The sequence below is a fragment of the Hemiscyllium ocellatum genome, chromosome 3 (assembly GCF_020745735.1).
Source record: "Hemiscyllium ocellatum isolate sHemOce1 chromosome 3, sHemOce1.pat.X.cur, whole genome shotgun sequence".
Classification (NCBI taxonomy): domain Eukaryota; kingdom Metazoa; phylum Chordata; class Chondrichthyes; order Orectolobiformes; family Hemiscylliidae; genus Hemiscyllium; species Hemiscyllium ocellatum.
The window spans coordinates 101,570,832-101,595,334 of NC_083403.1; the positions used below are offsets into that span (position 1 = coordinate 101,570,832).

The following is a 24,503-nucleotide window of genomic DNA, read 5'->3' on the forward strand; positions in this document are numbered from 1 at the left end:
AGGAGCAACGTTCCAAAAGCTAGTGTGCTTCCAATTAAACCTGTTGGACTATAACCTGGTGTTGTGTGATTTTTAACTTTGTCCACCCCAGTCCAAAACCGGCATCTCCAAATCATGAAACCTCCATGGTCATTCTAAAAGAAGAGAGAATTAACAAACAATCTTTTTCAATATATCATCTCAGTTGCATCACACTGTAAACCTTTGCTATAAATTCTGTGTCTTACGATCTTATACTCCACAACCACCTGATAAAGGAGCAATACTCCAAAAGCAAGTGCTTCCAAGTAAACCTGTTGGACTATAACCTGCTGTTGTGTGATTTTTAACCAAGTAGTAGTAGAGCATTTGGAAATTAATAATACAGTTCAGCTGGATCGATCAGCATGGTTTCGCGGGAACGAAATCATGTCCGACAAGTTTATTAGAATTGTATACATAAATGACTCAGACTTTATTGAGCAGAGTTGATAAGTATGTTTGTGGATGACACAAAACTGTGGCGTGATAAATAGTGAGGAGGATAGCCTTCCATCACAACAGGGATCACTGCTGCGCCCACAATTATTAATGACTTGGATGAGGAAAATGAATGTACTATAACTAAGTTTGCAGCTGACACAAAAGTACTTGGGAGAGCAAGTAGTGAAGATGACACTAGGTGTTTGCAGAGTAAAATAACATGTTAAGTGAGTGGCAAAATCTTGGCAGATGAAATATGATGTGAATTATGTGAAATTGTGCACTTTAGCAGGAATAATAGCGGACCTGAATACTATTTAAATAGAGAAAGAAGGCTACAGAACCGTAGGATATGTGAGTGCGTGTCTGTTAATCACTAAAAGCTAGCATCTAATTTCAGGTAATAGGGCAGGCGAATGGAATGGTGGCCTTTCTTTCAAAGGGAATGGTTTATCAAAATAGGAAGGTTTTGCTAAAACTGTACAAGGCACCAGTTAGATCACAGTTGGTACAATATAAACAATTTTAGACCTTTTATCTAAGGAAAGACATGTTGGCATTGGAGAAAGTGAGGACTGCAGATGCTGCAGATCAGAGTTGAAGAGTGGGGCGCTGGAAAAGCACAGCCGATCAGGCAGTATCCGAGAAGCAGGAGAATTCGTGTTTCTAACATAAACTCCTCATCAAGAATATAAGGAGTCATAGAGATGCATAGCGCAGAAACAACTTTGGACCAACTTGTCCATGCCGATCAGATATCCCAACCCAATCTAGTTCAAACTGCCAGCACCCGGCCCATATCCTTCCAAATCCTTCCTATTCATATACCCATCCAGATGCCTTTTAAATGGTGCAATTGTACTAACCTCCACCACTTCCTCTAGCGGCTCATTCCATACACAAACCACCCTCTGTGTGAAAATGTTGCCCGTCAAGTCTCTTTTATATCTTTCCCCTCTCACCCTAAACCTATGCCCTCTAGTTTGTGGCTTGTGGCGGCCAAGCGTTCATAGCGACGTCGCTTTTTGATCCTTCGACGTCGGCTCTTCCTATCATTGTGAAGCAGAATTCACCAAGCGTTGGATTGTTCACCCACTAATAGGGAATGTGAGCTGGGTTTAGACCGTCGTGAGACAGGTTAGAAAAAAAACAAAATCTAGAAAAGTGGGCGGCACGGTGGCACAGTGGTTAGCACTGTTGCCTCACAGCGCCTGAGACCCGGGTTCAATTCCCGACTCAGGCGACTGACTGTGTGGAGTTTGCACGTTCTCCCCGTGTCAGCGTGGGTTTCCTCCGGGTGCTCCGGTTTCCTCACACAGTCCAAAGATGTGCGGGTCAGGTGAATTGGCCATGCTAAATTGCCCATAGTGTTAGGTAAAGGGTAAATGTAGGGGTATGGGTGGGTTTCGCTTCAGCGGGTCGGTGTGGACTTGTTGGGCCGAAGGGCCTGTTTCCACACTGTAAATCTAATCTAATCTAATCTAATCTAGTTCTGGACTCCTCCACTCCAGGGAAGAGACTTTGTCTATTTATCCTATCCATGCCCCTCATGATTTTATAAACTTCTATAAGGTCACCCCTCAGCCTCTAACACTCCTGGGAAAACAGCCCCAGCCTATTCAACCTCTCCCTATCGCTCAAACCCTCCAACCCTGGCAACATTCTTGTAAATCTTTTCTGAACCCTTACAAGATTCACAACATCTTTCCGATATGATGGAGACCAGAATTGCTCGCAATATTCCAAAAGTGACCTACTCAATGTCCTGTACAGCCACGACATGACCTCCCAACTCCTGTATTCAATAAACGTCAATTCTCCTGCTCCTCAGATGCTGCCTAACCGGCTGTGCTTTTCCAGCGCTACACTCTTCGATACTGGCATTGGAGACAATCCAGAGAAAGTTAACAGTATGGAGGATGTTTCCTACGAGGAGAGGTTGAGTCAATTGGGCCTGTACTCTTTTGAATGTAGAAGCATTGTGAATGTATGTGCATCAAATGGATTGCAACTGTTCAAGGAAGTAAGCTCATCACTACTTTCTCAAGGACACCTCAGGATGGGAAGCAAATACTGACCGAGCCAATGATACCGACATCACAACAAAGAAAAACAAACTTCACGAATTATTCAAGGACCATCAGGTAACTGGCACACTTGTAGCTTCTAATTGTGAAAATATAAACCTTTTCACTTTGGAGAAGAATAGAGATGCAGTATATTCTTTAAATAGAGACAGATTTCTGAACTGCGTGCTACAAAGAGATCTAGTGCCCTAATGCATAATTAGCATAATGTTAGTATGCAAGTTCAGCAAATGACTATAGAGATAATAGAACATTGGCATTTATCGCAAAGGGAACAGAATATAAAAAAAGAGAAATTTTACCACAGCATCACCAAGCCTTGGTGAGACCACATCTGGAGAACTGTATACAGTTAAGACTCCTTTCTTTCAGAAAAGAATACAATTATATTTGAAGAAATTCAGAAAATATTTACTGGATGCATTCCATGATGTATAGGGCTTGTCTTATTAAGAAAGGTTGAACAGGTTACCTCGTGAAATTTGGAAGAATGAGAAGGGACTTATTGAAACATATGAGAGATTTGATATCATGGATACTGGGAGGATGATCCCTCTTCTGGAGGAGTCTGGAATTAGTATGAGTTTAAAAGTCTGGAATTAGTTTAAGTTTAAAAGGTATTCCTTCTGAGACAGAGATTATAAGTTATTTTTCGTTCATAGAGTTGTTAGTTCTTGAAATTCACTTTCCTAAAGAGCAGTGAAAGCTATGCCATTGAATGTATTCCAAGGTTGATTTGAATAGATTTTAATGGAGTTTATTTTGCATTTATTTAGCAATGTAAAGAAATAATTTGATGCAGCTGCAGAATTAAAAACAGCTAAATAAACCCTAACCTGTGCTCAAAATTACTAATGAAATAGAGGATTTAATTGAGTTTCGTTCTGTCAAAGTATTAGTTGAAAAATCTGTCAATTAATTCTTTACTGCTATCTACTGAAAGCTGACATGCACTACTTAACATACATGTGGGCTTCCTAAGTTCCAAATGCTGAAAGGTCAATTTTATTTTCAGTGTCAAGATTAGGACCAGCACCCTGTTAAGTACTGTACCTTCTATTTTGTATTGCTCTTCTTAACACAATGCATCACCTAACATCACGCCATATAACATGTCATCTGCTATCTATCTGCCCACTCCACCGATTTGTCTATGTTCTTTTAGAGCTCTAACTGTCCTCCTCACAGTTCACAATGCTTCCAAGTTTCACATCATGTACAAAGTTTTAAATTGTCCCTGGAACCAAGATCTAGATCATTAGTACTATACTTCTGTTATTCAACTAGCTCTGCAGCAGTAAATGAAAACCAAAAGCAGCATACCGGAGGACATATAAGACCTGCATGATGCAAACAGCAGATCGTGTACCAAATCAGCATTAGAAACTTTTCACATCTTCCCATTCTGCATGCTTTGATAGTAACATAGCATGCTCACTATTGGGCCCTTAAGCAAAAGTGATCAGAAATATTCCAACCCATGGTTTGTCAGTGTTGGGTTTCAGCACTGATGTAGAACCAAATTTCATAGTCTGCAGATTTAAATATTTGTGACTAGACCAATTACATCCTAAATTGCAACAATAGCAACAAAAATGTGCATTTGCTTAACACTTTTAACATTGAAACATATCTCATATGTGTCACAGAAGTATGGAAAATATAGAGCAATGCAAAGACGGAGAGAAATGTACTACAAACATGTTCACATGGATGGTTTAAATTAGGATTTTAAAGTTAGGGAGAAAGGTGAAGAGCATAGAAGTTCAGGAAGGCAATTCCAGTAACAGTTGAAAATGCAGGTATCAATGCTTGGATGTATAAGAGAACTAAAGCTGAGACTTTAGAGTGGTGGGATGATTGATAGATTGAAAGACCTGCTGAGACAGTCATAGGGAGACACAAGGTCATGGAAAGGCTTATAAATACAAGGATGTCAATTTTAAACTTGGAATGTTTTTGATTCAAAAGGCAATATAGAAAGCAGAGGCAAATAGCAGGTGTAAGGGACAAACTTAAATTTATGGAGGACAGAATGCAACTTGTGATACCTTTGATCAATTACACATCAGTCGTCCTGTTATAATAAAACCAAGAGTATCAGATTCTTGAGAGGTTCGACAAGGGTAAATACTGATAGGATGTTTCCCCTCAAGGGAGAGTCTCGGACCAGAGGGCATTGTCTCAGAATAGAGGGGTACCAATTTAAGACAGGAAAAGAGGAATAGTGCATATTCAGGATTGAAACCTTTAACTATTAGAATTATGCAAGGATCAGTTCTACCAAATCTATTTCCATCTCTGCCCTATCAAATTGCTAGGAATCATGTATGTTCTAATAATGTCCCATCTCATTCTTCTAAATTCCAATGAGTTCAAGCCCAACCTATCCAATCTCACCTCAGACAGCCATTGAGTTGTGCAGCACGGTCCAATTCATCCATGCTAACCAGATATCCTACATTAATCTAGTCCCATTCGCCAGCATTTGGCTCAAAAATGCCTTTTAAATGTCGTCATTGTACCAATCTCCACCACTTCCTCTGGCAGCTCATTCTGTACATACACCTTTTGCATCAAAAAGTTGCCCCTTAGGTCCCTTTTAAATCATTCCCCTCTCACTTTAAATCTATATTCTCTAGTTTAGACTTCCCTGTCCTGGGAAAAAGACCTTGGTTCTTTCACCCTGTCTATGCCCCTCATGATTTTGTAAACCTCTATAAGGTCACCCTCAGCTCCAACATTCCAGGGAAAATAGCCTCTCACTGTAGCTCAAATCCTCCAGTCTGAGCAATATCCTTGTAAATCCTTCTGCACTATTTCACATTTAACAGCATATTTCCTATAGCAGAAAGACAAGAATTGAATGCAGTATTCCAAATCCTGTATAGCCACAACATGACCCCCTAATTCCTATACTCAATGCACTGACCAGTAAAAACCCATAACTGGAATCAGCCTACTGAACCTTCTCTTGACTGCTTCCATTGCAGATATATTATTCCTTAAATTAGGGACCCTGAACGGTTTATTATTTTCAAGGTGAAGGATTCTGGGTAATCCAAGATAGAGAATGGGAAAATATTGTGGTTGTAAGGGCTACTCCTTTTTTTTTGAGGTATCTTCAGTGTTGTAACTGATTTCCTTGAAATCTTGGGGCAGTAATTACTGTTTTGTAAGCTTTTGCACTGTTTTGGAACTTCGGGAAAAAAGAGATCAAAACAACAGCACTTTTAAAAAAGGAGGAAATGAGAGAGTAGAGACCACATGGGAGGTGAAACAAATGGAGCAATTAACCTGCTTAACTATCTGACCCAGCGGTGAACCAGCACAGCTGACTGCCTCTGGATATCGAGTTCTTCTAAGAAAAATAAAGAGTGAAATTCACAGCTGATCTTGGAGAAACCTGTGTGGGGAGTTCACATCAGGAGAGCAGCTGACTGGCTTATTTTTTGAAGTGTAACCTTACTGGTTTTCTTGTTTGATTTACAGTTGTGAATAGAGTGGTTTTTCTTTGCTTATATGTTTTATTGAGATCTGTCTCTTGACTAAACTTAAAAAATATAAAACATAGATACAATGTTATCCTGGAGCAGTGTTTTTAGAGTAGTAAGACTGTGCTATTTTTTGGATCTGTAATTTGTTAAGGTGCAAGGATGGCATTTAGTAGAATGATGCGCTATTCCTGTCGGATGTTGGAGATGAGGGAGAACTTCAATGTTACTGATGATTATGTCTGCAGAAAGTGTCTTTGGTTGAGAATTCTAGTGAATTGCATGGATTGGTTGGAGTGGCAGTTGGAGGCAATGAGGAATTTACAGGAGCCAGGAGTGTAATTGATGGCAATTTCAGGATGGGAGAAAAGACGCAGATACAGCCAGGTAGATGGGTTACCACCAGGAGGAGTAGGCAGGCTCATGTGGCTATCCCCATTTCAAACAAGTTTGCTATTTTGGAAAGCATAGGGGGTGATGGATTCTTGGAATATAGGAGAAAGTGAGGACTGCAGATGCTGGAAAGTCAGAGTCGAAAATGTGGTGCTGGGAAAAGCACAGCAAGTCAAGTTGTATCCGAGGAGCAGGAGAGTCGAAATTCCGGGCATAAGCACTTCATCAGGAATGTGGAGGGGGAAAGGGGTTGAGAGATAAATGGGGGGTAGGGCTGAGGGGAAGGAAGGTGGGATGGTTTTAGGTAGATGCAGGTCAGACGTGATTATGATAGGTCAGTGGGGAGGGTGGTACAGATACATGGGAAGGAAGATGGGCAGGTAGGACATTTCAAGAGGGTGATGCCATATTGGAGTGTTGGATCTGTGATGAGGTGAGGGGTGGGGAGATTTGGAAACTGGTGAAGTCAAGGTACAAATCAGAAATGTGATAGAATACTCCCCACTTGTGCAGATGGGTACAGCTCCAAAGTATTCAAGAAACTTGACACCGTCCAGGACAAAGGAGCTTGCTTGACTTTGCTTTGTTCGTTCATGTGATAAAAGTATCACAGGCTAGGCCAGCATTTATTGCCTATTCTTAATTGCCCAGAAGGCAGTTAAGAGTCAACCACATTGCATAATCAACTCCCTCCAACACTGTTGCTGAGTAGCAGCAGTCTATTTCATCTACAAGAAGCACTGTAAAATTCACCAAAGATCCTTAGAACTCTGTAAACCCACAGCCACATTTATCTGAGGCAAGGGCAGCCAGATACATGGGAACACCATCATCTACAAGATCTCTTCCAAGCCACACACCGTCCGAACTTGGAATATCATTGTTACTTCTGTATTGTTAGACAAAATCCTGGAATTCCATCCCTAATGACATTGTGGATCTGCCTATTCCAGATGGACTGCTGCAGTTCAAGAAAACAATTCAAACCACCTTCTCAAGGGCAACTAGGGTTGGGCAATAAAAGCTGGCCCAACCAGTGACTCCCACAACCCACTAGTAAAGAAAAAAAAAATCCATTTAGATGTATCCCATTTTCTCCAGTGTTCCCCAGTGTTTTGAGGACACTATTCAAATGTAATTTGTTTGTACTATGCTGAATAATCACATTTCTGAGGAGCTATCTAGATTCTGAAATTGTTCACATAGGTTTATTGGAGCAGTAACCAATGGATCCAGGCACAGAAGCTGTAGTTAACGTTGTGGTAACTGCCCTGAGAGCATCCACATGAATGTATAAAAAAAACACATACTTCTGGAAACCCACATCCACCATCAACCTCCAGCAGAAGTGGAGCACCCTCCTCATGCAGAGCTGCCAGCCATACGTGCCCTGATGATCCAGTGAAGGTTTAGGAGAGCCAAGTTGCTTATTTTCCATGCAATTCTATGCAAATGCAAGAGGGTGCTATACTCTTAAAGGTCATTGTCAGATTGGAATATCATGATGTCCAGTATATCTGCGATGTAGCACCTTCTTCCACTGAAGCTAATAAGGATCATAAGATGTCTCCTCCCTATCAAGTTCCCATGCAGGTCATGTCCAGGGTTTGATGCATTACAGTGCAGCTGGAGGATGACACTTAATCCTTGGATTCTTTGCTTCAAACAAGTCGAGGACACAACAAGACTGTGTGATGGGTGATGAGGATATGTGACATTGGAAAATGAGTAGGAAAATGAAGAGGTTCTTCTGAAGGCACAGTATGTTCAACATCCTATCTTGCAGCAATGTCTGCCAAAGCAATGCAATTAGGCCTCCTTTGTGAACCTTGTTCAATGGAATAAAATTGTATGAAATAATCCTTCACTGATTGTTAATGTTTTGATACTGCAGAGGCCAGTATCCCTTTGTGTATGTAATCTCAACTGCAAATGCAGTTTACTGATTTAATTTTTTTAATGCTTTTGCTGTTGGTTAATAATGTGTTAGGCAGGTTTGTTCTTTACATAAAAATATTTCAGAATAGCATTTGTAAAAACACTCATTTTCTCATCTAGTCTTAAGAATTGTGAAATGGATTTTTTGAAGCCTTCTCGGGGACTTCAATCTGGTAATTTTTGTGTGACCTACTTCTGCCCCAAGTGAAAGAGGATGCAACAGCTGAGATTATTTTCAAGGTGGGAATGCTCGTTTTTTAATCTCCACCTGCTTTGGTGTCGAAGAGCACTTTCAAAGTGGAAGGAAGCTTCCTAGGCTCCAAATTGATAGCCTCTGATGGTCTGAATGGAGGCTTTAAATTTCCCAAACTTTCACTCTGCTTAATTTCTAATGGTAGCCTTCTTGTCAGCAAGTTTCCAAAAGTTCCATAGAGTCCTGAGTGTGTTGTTATTTATTTTGGATACATTTATTATACTTTTGATTTGGAGGAACAATATTGAAACTTGTGGATGTTACAAAATTAGAGGTATAATAAATTATGACAATCATTAGTTTGAAGGCTGAACAAGAAGTTGGGAGATGGGGTTCGATATTAAGAATTGGGAAATATTACATTTTGGAAGTAAAACAAGTAATGGAAGGTCACCTTGAATATGATTTCACTTGGAGTCATAAAGTGAAGGATTGCATTCTGAAGAGTATAGCACAATTAAATAATTCCACAATAAAAAGCCTACAATACAAAAGAGGTTATGTTGAATTTGATTCAATGTATAATTAGGCTGGAGTTGGAATATTAAGCGAAAACTTGTCTGAATGTCAATTCCAAGATATTTCATGAGGGTTTTTCTTTGTGAGCCCTAATGAGTATTCTCACACAATTTTATGGTGCCCACCTCATTAAATTTGCACAGTACTTTTGGTGCCAGTTTCATGCGAAGTATAATGCTCAGGGTGAACACACTCTTAACATGCTCATGCTTCTCCTCCTGTTGTGCAACTTGTTCCCTCTTGCCTTATGCAGGCAATGGCAGTACCCACACAGCACTGTCCTAGAGAGACCAACCCCTCCAGCTAAGACTACCTCCTCCATCTCTGAGGAAGAAGGCACAGAACCCTCTGAGGAAGCACTGGCAAAACAGTCTCCTACACGCTTCATCAGCTCAGATATTAACACCTTGTGAGCACGATTAGAGTTGGGATAAGAGTCTGCTGAACACATCTCTAAAATGTCTTTTTAGCTGGTTGAGGGAAAAGAAAAATTACCAGCTGGTACTCAGGAGATTGCTAGTTCTACTGTTTTGGCCAGTGCTAATTTCGTAAAAATATACAAACAGACAAGGAAGAAGCAGGTGGGTTTGTTGGAGACACTTGAGAAACTGGATTGAAGGTTGGAAAAGTCTCCAAGCGCCATCCACATTATGCTGGCTCCAGTGAGTGTGCAGCTGGTTATCTTTGTGGGCATGATGACAGCTATATGGCGAATCAGGTTCAGGAGAATGGTCGTAGGCTACCAGAGATGTATGCAGACCTATGTTTCATTATTTTAGCCATTTGTGGAGAGCACCAGTGGAAAAGTGACAGAGTCAAGGGACTTTAGCGTCACTCCAGGGGTTTTTCCTTACTATGAAACAAGGCAGTGCCAGCAAGTACACAGCCAGAGAACCAAATGCAGGGCCCAGGGCCAATCCACCCAAAAGTCCAAGGTCAACCAGCTCCACTAGAGGGCAGGTTTCACCTACCCAGCTGTAGACCCCAAGCCTGCACCTAGACATAGCAGGAAAGCAAGTAAAATTAAAATCTTTTGTTAATATTGTGGTTCTGTTCGCCAAGCTGGGAATTTGTATTGCAGACGTTTCGTCCCCTGTCTAGGTGACATTCTCGGTGCTTGGGAGCCTCCTCTGAAGCCTCACAGGAGGCTCCCAAGCACTGAGGATGTCACCTAGACAGGGGACAAAACGTCTGCAACACAAATTCCCAGCTCGGCGAACAGAACCACAACAACGAACACCCGAGCTACAAATCTGCTCACAAACTTTGAACTTTTATTAATATATTTTCACTTTACATCATCACCTATCTTTCATTTTAGCTGCAGATACAAGAATAAAGTTGGAAAAGCTATCATTCCTAATTGCCACAATGTTAGAATCCTTCGTAAGGGATTTCCCTGGAGGCCATAGTAATATCCAGTGTTGCCATGTTTGAATATGGGAACATCATATGTTATGAAGCCTTCCAACAGTTTGTAATATTAAGTTTTATTGCAGAACTGGAAAAGTGATGAAAGAACAAACTAAGAAGCTGTAAACATGTGTAAATAATCAAGGGATGTTTGCTTTATTATCATGAACATATTTTCAGTCAATGAATAAAGACTTCACTCAACTCCATTCCATTGGAAGTGAGTGTCAAATAAGTTCTGTTCAGCTTATTGGGACCAGCACATTAATACTCTATCACAATGAAGGCGATGTTCCTCCTGATCAATTCCCTCATCTTAGGATAATGCTCTCATATTTACATCATCTCTGTCCATCAGATCTCCTGTTTGCCTGCTCCAGTTGTCCAGAGCATTGTATCAAAGGACTATGCAGCACACGGTGTCTGTGAAATACTGCATAGAAACCCCCAGACCTGTACATGGGAATCTCACCTTGAGGAGACTTATCATATGGTCCATGATGGTCCCAGTGGAAGAATGTGTTGCCTTGTATGTACATTCTGCCTATGTCAGGGCATTGTGTAAAGAAGGCATCAGTTGTGGTTGTAGAAATAGCACTTGTTTCCAGAAGCCATCCTTGTAAGAGGTATGGCTATGGGGAACAATTGAGAGCAGACTGGAATGCTTCAACAAAAGATCCAGCTCTGTCACAATGTGCTGGGGCATCTTCATTTGACAATGACAGTTCCAATGAGCTTGTATGGGGAATATTAGAAACAAATCAGTACATTAGTAACACACACACAAATGAGAATATGCCAAATTTTTCTGTACTTTGGGACATAGAGGCCACCAAAAAGATGGGTAATGGGATGTCTCTACAAGAACCGTTAACATCTTCTGGAATAGTGTGTCCAGTTCTGGTCCCCCAGTTTTAGGAAGGACATTATTAAGCTGGAGAAGGTTCGGAAGAGATTTACCAGGATGTTGCAGGTATGGAATGTTTGAGTTACAAAGAAAGGCAGGATATGCTGAGATGTTTTGCACTGAAATGTAGGGAGGCAACCTGATAGAAGTTTAGAAACTAATAAATGCAGTTAGAGTTAATGGTAGTTGTCTTTTCCCTAGGATGGGGGTTTTCAAGGCTGGCGGTGGGTGACGCATTTTTTAAGGTGAGAGGAGAGAGAGATTTAAAAAAGACATGAGAGGCAATTTTTTTAAATAGAGGGTGGTTCGCATGTGGGTTGAACTTTCTGAGCAAGTGGTGGATGCAGGTACAATTACAACATTTAACAGACATTTGGATGTGTACATGAATAGGAAAGATTTGGAGGCATATGGTCCAGGCACAGGCAAATGGGACTAGTTAGGTTTGGGATTATGTTCAGTATGGACTGATCAAACTGAAGGGTCTGTTTCCATGCTGTGTGACTCTATGACTCTATAATAGCTTTAGATGTATGCTGCACAGGCCATTTTACATACAAACAGTGGGAGGTTGTAAGCAATTATACTTTCTCTCTGTTTCTCTTGTTTCTCTCTCTCTCTCTCTCTCTCTCTCTCTCTCCCCATCCTCAACCCTGATAAGACCAAGCAAGGCAGCATTGAAAATAAGAGCATGTTGTGAAATACCTAAAGTTCAATATATAAGGAAGGCAACTCTGGGTCTGTGTGCATCCTATGAGACCTGGAAATTTGTTTACGAATTGTTGTCTGTGATTACATCAGTTTCATTGAGATTACTATAATTAATTTGTAATGATCAATGTCATGGTCAAGATGCTAGTGCCCAGGCTTTGTAGTTGACATAGTTATTAATTAAGCTACACATGCAGACTTTTGTCATTAAAAGTGAAGGCAGTGTTAACTTGTAATGTGATTGGGGCTGATATAAGGGCTATTGTGGTGGAGTGGTACTGTCCCTACCTCTGAACCAGGAGGCCTGGGTTCAAATCCTACCTGGTCCAGAGGTGTATCACAATATTTCTGAACCAGTTGATTACTGGAATGTTGTGATTAATGCAATTGCCTATTAAAGGGCCTTACATCATTCACAAGTGGAACCACTATTTCAAACCAATAAAAATGTCTCTGTACTCCATCCACACTGGCTGTTATTTTCATTGCACATTTGTAATTAAGATCAGGATGAAAAGCAACAGAACTAGTTATTCACAGGTTGAACTGCAGGAACAGCCTGTCAATCTAGGCAACACGTCAAATCCTTGATATTCCTTGTTGCCATGCACTTCCTGTTCACCCCTTCAGATCTGAATCTCCCTAATTTCCCATCGAGTTCTTTTATTTAACTTTCATTACCCCACTTTTCCCCTGAGTCTGCGGTGTACAGCTTAGCTACTGAGATCCAGTCTCTGCCTTTGACTGACTGTGGTGGCATCTAAGAGGGTTGGCGATAAGAGAACAAGCTAAGAACCCTGCGCTGTAACCTGCTTTTATGCATGAGACCAGTGCCTATCCCTGAGGACCTCTTGCAGGGAGGTCCTGAACCTGAGATGATTGACCTTCAACAACCAGAACCATTTTCCTTTATGCAAGGTTTGACTCCAACCAGTGGAATGTTTTCCTTCTGATGCCCATTGACTCCGGTTTTGCTCGAGCTCTCCAACGTAACACTTGGTCAAAAGTGCCCTTGATGTTAAGAGTGATCACTTTCACCTCAACTGCCCTGACAGAACCCAAACTGTGAGTTCGTGAGCAGATTATTGTTTAGTGGTGAGACTTCCATTACTGGAAGATGGATAGGTAGGACAGTTCAAGAGGGCGGTGCCGAATTGGAAGGTTGGATCTGGGATAAGGTGGGGGCAAGGAAAATGAGGTCACTGGTGAAATCTACATTGATACTGTGTTGTTGGAGAGTCCCAAGGCACAAGAGGAGGCGTTCCCCACCCTACGCCTTGAGGAAAATTCTAACCACCTGATGCCTGGAGGAAGAATGCCTCTTCCATCTTGGGACCCTCCAACCACACGGGATCAATGTGGATTTCACCAGTTTCCTCATTTCCCCTCCACCCACCTTATCTCAGATCCAAGCTCCCAACTCGGCACTACCCTCTTGAACTGTTCTACCCGTCCATCTTCCTTCCCACCTATCCGCTCCACCCTCTTCTCTAACCTATCACCTTCACCCCCATCATCATCTGCATATCACATTCCCAACTACCTTCCCCCCAGCCCCATCCCCTCCTCATATTTATCTCTGAGTCCCCTTGGGCCACAAACTTCATTACTGATGAAGGGCTTAGGCTCGAAACATGGATTCTCCTGCCCCTGGGATGCTGCCTGACTGGCTGTGCTTTTCTAGCACCACACTCTTTGACTCTGATCTCCAGCATCTCCACCTGGATTTTGTGCTTGTAATAATTATAAAATTGTTAACATTTATTACCATTTCTCTATTGATACCGGTATTCGCACATGCACAAGATTACAGACATCTGGAAATTGCTTTCAGCGATTTTACACTTTTCCAGAGGATGTCCTGTCAAGTCCCTTCCAAAATTGGCCTCATCAGTTTACAGTCAATGGGAAATCTATGAACCGACAAGAACCTCCACTCTTTATGCTGTTGCCCTTTATGATAACTCTTAGAAAAGCTATGCCTTTTGAATGAGGTTTAACTGGGTTTTTAAATAGCATACTAAGTTCAAAATTGGAATATTGGAGAAAATACAGACACGTTGCCAAAGCTTTGCATCTACTCTTCAGGGCAATCACTACAATGCCAAATTTCAAACAGTGATGTAAATTGCTGTACTACTAAATTTCATAATTTCAGGTAAACACTGTCATTGCACTAAAAAAATAATTTTATATTTCCAGTGTCAAATTTCTCCCCTTATTATTTCTGTCTTGAAGACACTCAATGACTTGGCCTCCACAGCCTTTCTCCATGTAGAAAATAGTCTGTGCCTCTATTCTTACTACCAAAGTGCAAAACATCACACTTTCCCATTTCCATCTGCCACTTCTTTGCTCATTCTCCTTGCCTTTGCAAGTCCTTATGCAGCCTCCCCACCTCCTCAACACTACCTGTCCTTCGATATCCTTCTGTGGCAATGACTTCCATTGATTCATTATCCTCTCAATAAAGAAATTTCTCCTCGTCTCAATTTTGAAGTGTTGTCTCTTCATCCTGAGGCTGTGCCTTTGGGTCTTAGTCTCTCCTACTGTTTTTAAACACACAGGTCCTTTGTGCTGAGTTAAGCTGTCAACCTCCGCAGTTTGCATCCCTTGTTAATGCAGGGGGAGAGCCAAGTTGAGAACACTAGACAGTCAAGAGGATGGATGTGTCACTGTATGCAACTGTGCTATGTCAATGTTGTACCCATGGCACATGCCAGAAGCTTACATGGCAATTACATTCCATGTGCTTCAATAAAATTGCAAGATCTGAATATTAAAGAGACCAGACCTGAGTGAGGTCAAGAGGACTACAGAGAGTCAGGCAGAACCACCACATTCAGTCACGGATCTCAACCAATTCCTGTCCAGGGAATTGATCACAGTTGTTCTGTTGCTGTCATTTGGAAGTTCCAGTTTGGATATGGGGTTCATTGGACCGGATTATTGCGTGAATGATTATGATGAAAGAAGATAATTCAATATGAAAAAGGTTTGGGATCTTATACAACATAGAAGGGGATGAGGAGCTGTGAGAAACATTTTCCCAAATCACAATCATTCTAGCCTGTACATGAAGTGACTGCATGGCCAACAGGGCTATGGTAATATGTAAGGTATGGGCTTTGGAGTAAATTGGGGTCATTAACAGTTTATAAAGGGGTTGAACAGAAACAAGCAGATTGCATGGTCATCAGAATACAAGAACAACAACACAGAAGGGTTCCTAAATGATAGGAGGATCATGCTGCATCTCGGGGAGCCTGCAATGCACTCATGAGGACAAGATGTTGAAATCTTGTTATTTATGTTCCAAACTATGCAAAAATTATCAATATGGCTCTCACTATGTGCAGAATAATGCAGGACAGCTTTTCTCCTTGGGGTAGAGTATCATTATTTGAAATTGAGGTCCTGCTAGGGGCAATTGCATTGATCTTGCATCCACTGATTCAGGAATGTGACCATCTGGCATCAAAATTGCAATTCATTGGCAGGTCATTCTTTTCCAAGAATAAACATTAAAAATTATGGTCTCGAGGAACCATGACTATTTCATTGTTTGCACTAATTGCCTCCTTGTTAGGTCAGATCAACAAATCATATCAAGTACTAGTTTGGAATTCTCACCTGTGTTCGCCATTTCTGAATCACATTTCATACTTGACAGTGGAAGGCAATGTTTTGGAGCTGCCACATTTACCACTGCACTGTTGGTATATCAGGACATGTTCAGTGACATTCAGATTTTTTTTGGAGGAGGGCTAGCATAGTGGGTTAATGACAGGATTTCACTACCCCAGTAAAACATTAATACTTTAGTTCTGAAATATGCATCTGGATAAGGTTTCATGCTTCAAACCTTGTTAAGGCATGACATTGACTTCTTTACAAAGTATTCATGGCAGTGTGTTTGGGCATACTGTGCTATTTCATTGCGTTTGATGTGAGGGCTCAGGGGTACTGTTACTGAAATGCTGTTCTGTTTCCAGTATCTGCCACAGGTTGTGGGCTCAAATATTTGAATTGGGCATGACAGTCATTGGGTTCCTTGTGGCTTTGCTTGTCATGCAAAGACAGCATTGAAGGAGAGAGTAGTTAGAATGTTGTCAGCAAGTGTAGCATGAACAGCAACCTCTAGTGACTGCTTTCCAGCCTTCAGAGGGAGAAGCAGCAGTTGAAGCTACTTCAGGAAGGCAAAGGAAACTGACCAGACCCTATATCCACTGACCTCACCATTATTATCCACAACTCTCAGAGTGAATGTAAGCACAGATGAAGGATGTCCTGGGTTATGGTAACTGAACTAATAACCCACTGGAATAGGACTGGTGCTTGGAAGGAATAGATGGCAATCCGACCCTGCTAACAGTTACAGTTGCCGTGAATTTTTAAGACAGTGGCTGATTCAACAAGCCACTGGAAATCTGTGTGGCATAGGAAGTAAGAAGAATTATAAAAACATATCTGCTTACGGCCAGAAGAAGGGAAAGGTGAAAGGATTTAATCATCCTTCCCCTCTGTCTATAACAGAGATGTAAGATCCAGGCTGTAGTTGGCAGAACGTAGACAGACCAGGACTTACTGGAACAATGCAAAAGGGGTGGTGATTTCCAAACCTGGTTCCTACCATTTGTGGTATCCCAAAATAAGAATTTCCACAGGACTTGGAAGGGAGGAGAAATTAATTTATTCCAATATGGATCAATGGAAAAAAAGTGTTAGGAACAGTGTAAAACAGACTGCCCACTGGCTAGAATCCCATTCTGCATTAGTTGTATGGACTATTGTACCAGTGAAATTCATAAAAATTGTGTCATAACCTTGTAATCATTAACTGAAGATTTTGAACCAACAGTTGTACTATTGCGAGGAATTAACTAAAATTTAAGAAGTCAAAAGTCACACGACACAAGGTTAAAGTCCAACAGGATTATTTGAATTCACAAGCTTTCATAGCGCTGCCCCTTTGTCAGGTGAAGGAGCAGTCAATGGAGCAGCACTCTGAAACCTTGTGGTTTCAAATAAACCTGTTGGACTATAACCTTGTATCATGTGACTTCTGACTTTGTCCACTCCTGTCCAGCCCTGGCATCTCCACATCTTAACTATGACCACCACTAAAAATACACTTGCTTCTCAGCAAATGTTTCATGGTTCAGAGAAATTGCATCCATTATTTGCATAGTGATATTTACAGTCATTTTCACTTCTCTGTGTAATTGGCAGAAACTCTTTTGTAATATTAGATTGATACCTCTTTTGCTTATATTGTAACTTGACAGTTAACCTTTATTTTTGCATGTTGAATATGTCATATCTATTTAATAGTGCAGTAGATGTGATATCAGTGACTTTTATTTTGATACAAAATGCAGTTTAATTTATCACCTTTCTGAAATTGATGCCTCTTTAATATTGATAAAGTTTATAATACAAAATTAGTTTAACATTGGAAAATGTTACCAAGATATCAAAATCTTTAGGAACGTTATTTACATGTGCCATTTCCAATTATTATAACACTCAATGGCTAAAAGCCAGACACAAGTATACAATGAAAGTGGCCTGACTAATGTTGTTTAAGACTTTGTGCTCATATCATCTTTTCTTTTTGGCATTATGCAAGTTTCACTTATGAAATATCAAATATTAGAGATTGAGGGAGAAAACAACCACTTGATGGATCAGTCAAATATTGTCCAATTACCCTAACCTTACATCATCCAAGCATAGGAATATGGTCCTTATTTGAATTGTTTGTTTTCTCCATTTAGTGTGACAGTAGTCTTGATGACGTTATGTCCACACCACCCCCTTGTACATGTGCTCCAGGTCCAGCTGGCCCTCGAGGTCTAAAGGTATAATTTTATTTCTAAGAGCCTTTGGTATAAAAGAGTTTATCAGAAAAGGTACTTATGACTTGATTAAGTGAACTTAAGTTAATTGACAGTTATTTGGCAAATGCAGTGATTAATGGACTCTTAGACTACAGAAAACAGAAAATAATTGCCTTTTTAAAAACAAGGTCAATCTTGAATAGTTGATCAATATTAATCATAAAGGATAGACCAAATTTATTATTTTCCTATCTAAAACTGTCAGCCAGTAAGAGTTTATTAATTAGTAATAATAATGTTACGTTGAACGTCCTGCATTTTAATTTATCTCCTAACTTCCTATATACAGCTTTCAGGTTCTCAGTGCTTTGTTTATCTATGTAATTTTACCTATGTGTACCATGACAACTGGTTATTCACCCTCTCGTTCCAGAATGTTCTGTAGCCACCCTGTCATCAGGAGGCAACATACCATCCTGGTTTCTAGCCTGCAGCCATAGGAGCACCTACCAGTACCCTTTACTATTGAATTCCCTACTATTACAGGCTTATCACTCGCTTTCCTCACCTCTGTGCAGCAGATCCATTCGTGCTGCTTTCCCCTGAGAGATCATCTCTCCTAACATTATCTAAAGTGGTAAATCTGTTTGAGAGGGGAATGACCACAGGGAACTCCTGCACTTCCTTCCTGGAGTCTTTTACTTGTCTGATGGTTACCCATTCCCTTTCTGCCTGTGTAATCCTCACCTGTGGTGTGACCACTTCACTAAACATGCTATCCATGACATTGAGACTCCCAGGACAACTCATTTGCAATTTACCACCTCTTGTTGGGTCTGTCCTGCCAATGGGATGTCCATTGGCAATAGGCTAGTGGTAATATTGCTGGACTATTAATCCAGAGACCCAGGTGATGTTCTGGGGACCTGGGTTCGAATCCTGCCATAGCAGATGGTAAAATTGGAAAATCAATAAAAATGTGGAATTAAGAGTCTGATGAGGACCATGAATGGATTGTCAGGAAAAAGAGAAAACCCATCTGGCTCACTAATGTCCTTTAGGAAAGGAAGCTGCCATCCTTACCTGGTCTGGACTACATGTGACTTCAGATCCATAACAATGTGGTTGACTCTAAACTGTCCTCTGGGCAGTTAAAATAGGCCCTGAATGATGGTCTAGCCAATGATGTTTTCATCCCATGAATGAGTAAGAAAAAGTTACAAACTACATATATGATGTCAAAAACAAACATGGGCCTCAACTTTAACTAAATCTCCTACCACTGAACAGCAAGATTGGGATGAAGCAAAATTAAATATACTCCCCATCAACTCATTCTACTCCCAATTATGTAGGTGGCTATTAAAGAGGTTCATACGAAGTAGCTTAAAAATGTGTTGCTGGAAAAGCCCAGCAGGTCAGGCAGCATCAAAGGAGCAAGAGAATCGACGTTTCAGGCATAAGCTCTGATCTTCAGCATCTGCAGTCCTCACTTTCTCCTAGTTCATATGAAGTAGCCTACTCAACATGCAAATGTCATGCACAGAGGACAGTTAAGAGTCAACCTCATTGTTGTAGATCTGGAGTCACATGTAGGCTAGACCAGGTAAGGAAGGCAGTTTTCTTTCCTAAAGGACACAAGTGAACACTGTCATCCCAGTACCTAAGAAAGCAAAAGCAATGGGCCTGAATGACTACTGCTCAGTGGCTCTGACCTCCATAGTCATGAAATGCTTTGAGCGGCTGGTCATGGCCCACATCAACTCCAGTCTCCCAGCTTGCCTCAATCCCCTGCAATTTGCCTACCAATGTGGTCCATAGCAGATGCCATTTCCCAAGCCCTGTACTTATCCCGAGAACATCTGGACAACAAGGACACCTACATCAGACTCCTTCTCATTGACTAAAATTCCATTTTCAACAGCATTATTCCCTCAAGACTGATCTCAAACCTCCAAGACCTAGGTCTTAGCTCTGCCCTCCAAAACTGGATCCTCAGCTTCCTGATCCACAGACTGCAATCAGTGAAGATCGGCAACTGCACTTCCTCCATGATAACACTCAACACTGGAGCCCCCCCCCCAATGATGTGTTCTTAGCCCCCTACTGTACTCTCTGTTTACCCACAACTGTGTAGCCAAATTCTAAATGAACGCCATCTACAGGTTTGCTGACAACTCCACTATGGTAGGACAGACATCAAACGATGATGAATCAGCATACAGAAAGGAGATGGAGGGCTGAGTGACATGGTGCAATGAGAACAACCTCTCAATGTCGGCAAAACTAAAGAACTGATCATTGACTTCAGACAGAAAGGAAGAGAACATACTCCCACCTACATCAACGGAAAGGAGTTTGAGACGGTTGAGAGCGTCAAGTTGCTAGCAGTGCTGATAACCAAAAAGCTGTCCTGGACTACCCACATAGATGCGATGGTCAAGAAGGCACAACAATGTGTCTTCTTTCTCAGGTGGCTCAGGAAATTTGGCATGTCTGTAAGGACCCTCACCAACCTTTACAGATGCCTGAGATTAGATTAGATTACTTACAGTGTGGAAACAGGCCCTTCGGCCCAACAAGTCCACACCGACCCGCCGAAGCGCAATCCACCCATACCCCTACATTTACCCCTTACCTAACACTATGGGCAATTTAGCATGGCCAATACACCTGACCCGCACATCTTTGGACTGTGGGAGGAAACCGGAGCACCCGGAGGAAACCCACGCAGACACGGGGAGAACGTGCAAACTCCACACAGTCAGTCGCCTGAGTCGGGAATTGAACCCAGGTCCCTGGCGCTGTGAGGCAGCAGTGCTAACCACTGTGCCACCGTGCCGCCCACAAAACCGCCCATGCACCACTGAAAATATACTGTCCGGCCACATAATGGCCTAGTATGGCAACTGCTCTGCCCAGGACGGTAAGAAACTACAGAAGGTTGTGTGCACAGCCCAGACCATCAAGGAAGCCAACCTCCCATCCATGGACTCCATTTACATGTCTCGTTGCCACGAAAGGGCTGCCAACATCATCACAAACCTATTCCTCCCCATAATGCTCTCCTATAATCTCTTCCGCTGGGCAGAAGATGCAGAAGCTTGAACACATGTACCCAGCATGTTCAAGAACAGCTTCTTTTCTGCTGTTATTAGACTGATGAATAGACTCTCTAACTTCAGATCTTGCTAATCTTGAAAATGTTGATCTTGCCCAGCGCACGTCCTGTGCGGTATAACCTGTATGCCTTACTGTGTCCAAGTTTTGTTTTCACCCTTTGGTCTGCCTGTCCTTGCTTACTATGATCTGTCTGTAGTGCTTTCAAACAAAGCCTTACAATAGGCACACGTGACAATAAATCAAATCAAATGATGGTAACATGTTGCAATATTAACAATATGCCAAGGGAAGTCTTACATTGAATGCGACAGGGTGCGAAGTGGTTAGGGTAGACAGTTCACTTCTGTTCCGCAGGAATATCAGCCTATAACGAGATCTGTACATGTATTGGATTCTCAAATCATCACTCCATTCCACCCCTTGCTCCCTGCATGCCCTTATATTCTCTTGTGACTCAAAATAACCCATATGAGTGAGATGGTGCTATTGTCACTAAACTGGTAATGCAGAAGCCCCGGCAAATGTTCATGGGACTTGACTTGAATCCAGTACTTCCCCAGTTACAGATTAGTCAAGCAATAAACTGACAATGTCACATTCCTAGGAACATATCTTGTATACAATGATCTGGACTGCACCATCATCATCTCTGGATGTGTCTTATTCCATTGGCATGACATACCCAACAGAAGTGGCAGACACATATTTGACACCCTACTTCCTGGCACGCTACTCACTTGGCACCAAAAATACCTGTCATTCATCGCCTGACAGGTTGTTCTAACCACTTGGCACATAAAAAGGAGTGAAGTTACAAGCTGCATAAAATTGCAACTCTTTGGAAAATTCAGGCCCATGATTTCAACAAACAGTAGTAAAAATCTGAATCTCACTCAAAACTAAGACCAATTATTTGGGTTGGGGTATCCAGTGAGATAGATTAAAGATGGGGAATAAATCAATCACAATGCAGTTAATGGTAGAATCCAGCAGAGTGGTTGAATTGCCCGTTCCTGTTCCTATTTTAAAATTCCTGGATCTTTGGAAAATCCGTTCAGAAAGAAACAGGGAGATAACCAGTTCAAGGCATAATTAAAACTATACTTTGACCTATGGCAGCTGCTTTCCTTGGAGCGCTACTCATTCATTTCTATAACTCTGCTGGGGAAGCATCATAGAAATTCCTAATATTTAGGTTTTTTTTTCAAGTAATATTACATACCTATAAATTTTGATTGCAATTGTTGTTACAGTTTATTGTGAATGTTAGAAAATATTCATTATTTTTAATTTAGTTTTTTGAATATAATGCTCATAACAGACAAGCAGACCGTAAAAATAAAGTTGGCACATTTTTAAATTTGTGCACATACATCAAGCCATAAGGCAAGATCCCTTAGACTCATATGAATCTAGGTTGTCAGGATAACATTGCTGTAAAACAAAAATTCCAGATTCTGAAAGGATTAAACATTAAATGTTTGGTAACATTTCAGATGTGGTATTCTGTCCTTAGTTTGCTGAGTATTCTGTTTTAATGTATTATTTGTGTAAAGTAAAAAAAAGCAGTTACATTTTTTGACAAAGATTTTACTAAAAGAAACTGATGCAATAATTGTGCTTATGGGCACAGTTGACTTCAAACTTTTTTTTCTATTTATGTGATGTTCTGGTTTGGGAGATTAGTTCTGTGTGATCTATATATTTAATTACAGCATGCAAATGATTAAAGTGCATTTTAAAAAATTGTTTTGTATCCTATATGCTAAGCTGCATTTTACTTTTCAGTTGTCACTGTACTTAAACGTCAAATAGCATTTATTTCTCAGCTCACAACAGTTGAATTTGCAGCAGCAAAATATGGAACAATACAACTGAGAGGAGTCAGTTTGAGGGAATTAGAAACAGGCTTAGACAATGCTCACTTTAATTTTTAATTTTGTTTTCCAAAGGGAGAACGTGGAGTATCTGGGGAACAAGGCGATGCCGGAAGACCTGGTGCAGATGGTAAGCCTGTGAGTACTAAATGGTTTACTCATTTGAAGAAAACTGTTGTGGTTTTTTATGAAACATAATTCTTCTGAGATTGATATTTTAATTGGATCAGAAAATCCCAGCCCTCCCCCTATTATTTTTGTTTCCAATCATATTCCATAAGAATACTCATGTTATACTTAACTGTATTTTAACCATTTTACATAGTTTATTTGTAATTACTTTTGAATAAAGATATTCTTAAAAATTGAAGTGGTGGAAACTTGAATAACACTAATCACAATTAACCTGCTCCCATTCAAAATAATGCAGGCAGCTTGGAAACTTATGCTGCCTGTTAAGTTAAATGTCAGTGCCATGCAACTCAGGACTGAACATATGTTTGAGTAGCTGTGGACCTCAGCAAGGGTTCTAAGTTTGTACAAGCTGACCATAAATGACTTAATATATTTAATTAGCTGTGATATAAAGCAACCTACTGCTTTATATATGGCCTTATTTCACGAAGTATTTATTCGATTTCCACAAGAGAGATTGATATGGTTCAGGTGACAAGGGACACAGAATCGCAGAGTTCTTACATTTCAGAAGGAAGCTGATCAGCCCATAGTGCCTGTTCTAGCTTTCCGACTAATTTTAATGTCATGCTAATCTCTGACTTTTCCTGTATCTCTCCATACTGTTGCCTTTTAAATAATCATCTAATACTCTCTTGAATACCTCAGTTGAATGTGCCTCCAGGCAATACTTCCCATATCCTAATTACACTGTGTGAAAAGGTTGATTCTCACGTTGCATTCGATTCTGTTGCAAAACATTTTTAAATTGTGCCCTCTAGCTTTTGGTCGGTTTACAGGTAAAAACAGATTCTCCCTATCTATGCTGATCAGATCTCTCTTAATGCACCTGTAAACTTTTTGTCTAACATGCAAACAATTGTTTATTGTATGTTACAGCGCTGGGTTGGCAGAATCTGATTTGCTCAGAAGTAGGAAAACTTCTTGGCAATCGAAAGAATTCAACAACCTTATAGAGTTTGTATAAGGTTTATATACATTAATCATCATCAAACATGGAGCATGAACGCATGGTTACAACAAATCAATAATTATAATCACTTCATGAGTAGTAGCTTGAACCAATGATATTGATTAAGTTGTAATGGCTGATGTCACCTTTTCACAGCTTGCAAAATGTGGTTTAGCATTTCCTCTACGAGGACTTGCAGCTTGCAAATGTGGTTAGTATTTCCTCATCTTATCCATCTACTTCTTAAAAGCTTTAACTATAGGTAATCACGTACGCATGGGGAAACATTATTCTGCGGTTTCTTGTTTTTGCCTGGTTCAGAGAAATCTAATTTAA

General features: G+C 40.8%; 1 protein-coding gene across 1 annotated transcript in view; it reads left to right on the top strand.

Annotated features, from left to right (window-relative positions):
* The window catches only part of col21a1 (collagen, type XXI, alpha 1), a 457,104-nt gene that overhangs the window by 57,344 nt on the left and 375,257 nt on the right, over nt 1–24,503 (top strand). Inside the window, exons 8-10 of the mRNA XM_060854885.1 lie at nt 9,617–9,727; nt 17,958–18,041; nt 23,096–23,158. Coding sequence (XP_060710868.1) covers nt 9,617–9,727; nt 17,958–18,041; nt 23,096–23,158 — 258 coding nt within the window. The remainder of the gene's footprint in view (nt 1–9,616; nt 9,728–17,957; nt 18,042–23,095; nt 23,159–24,503) is intronic.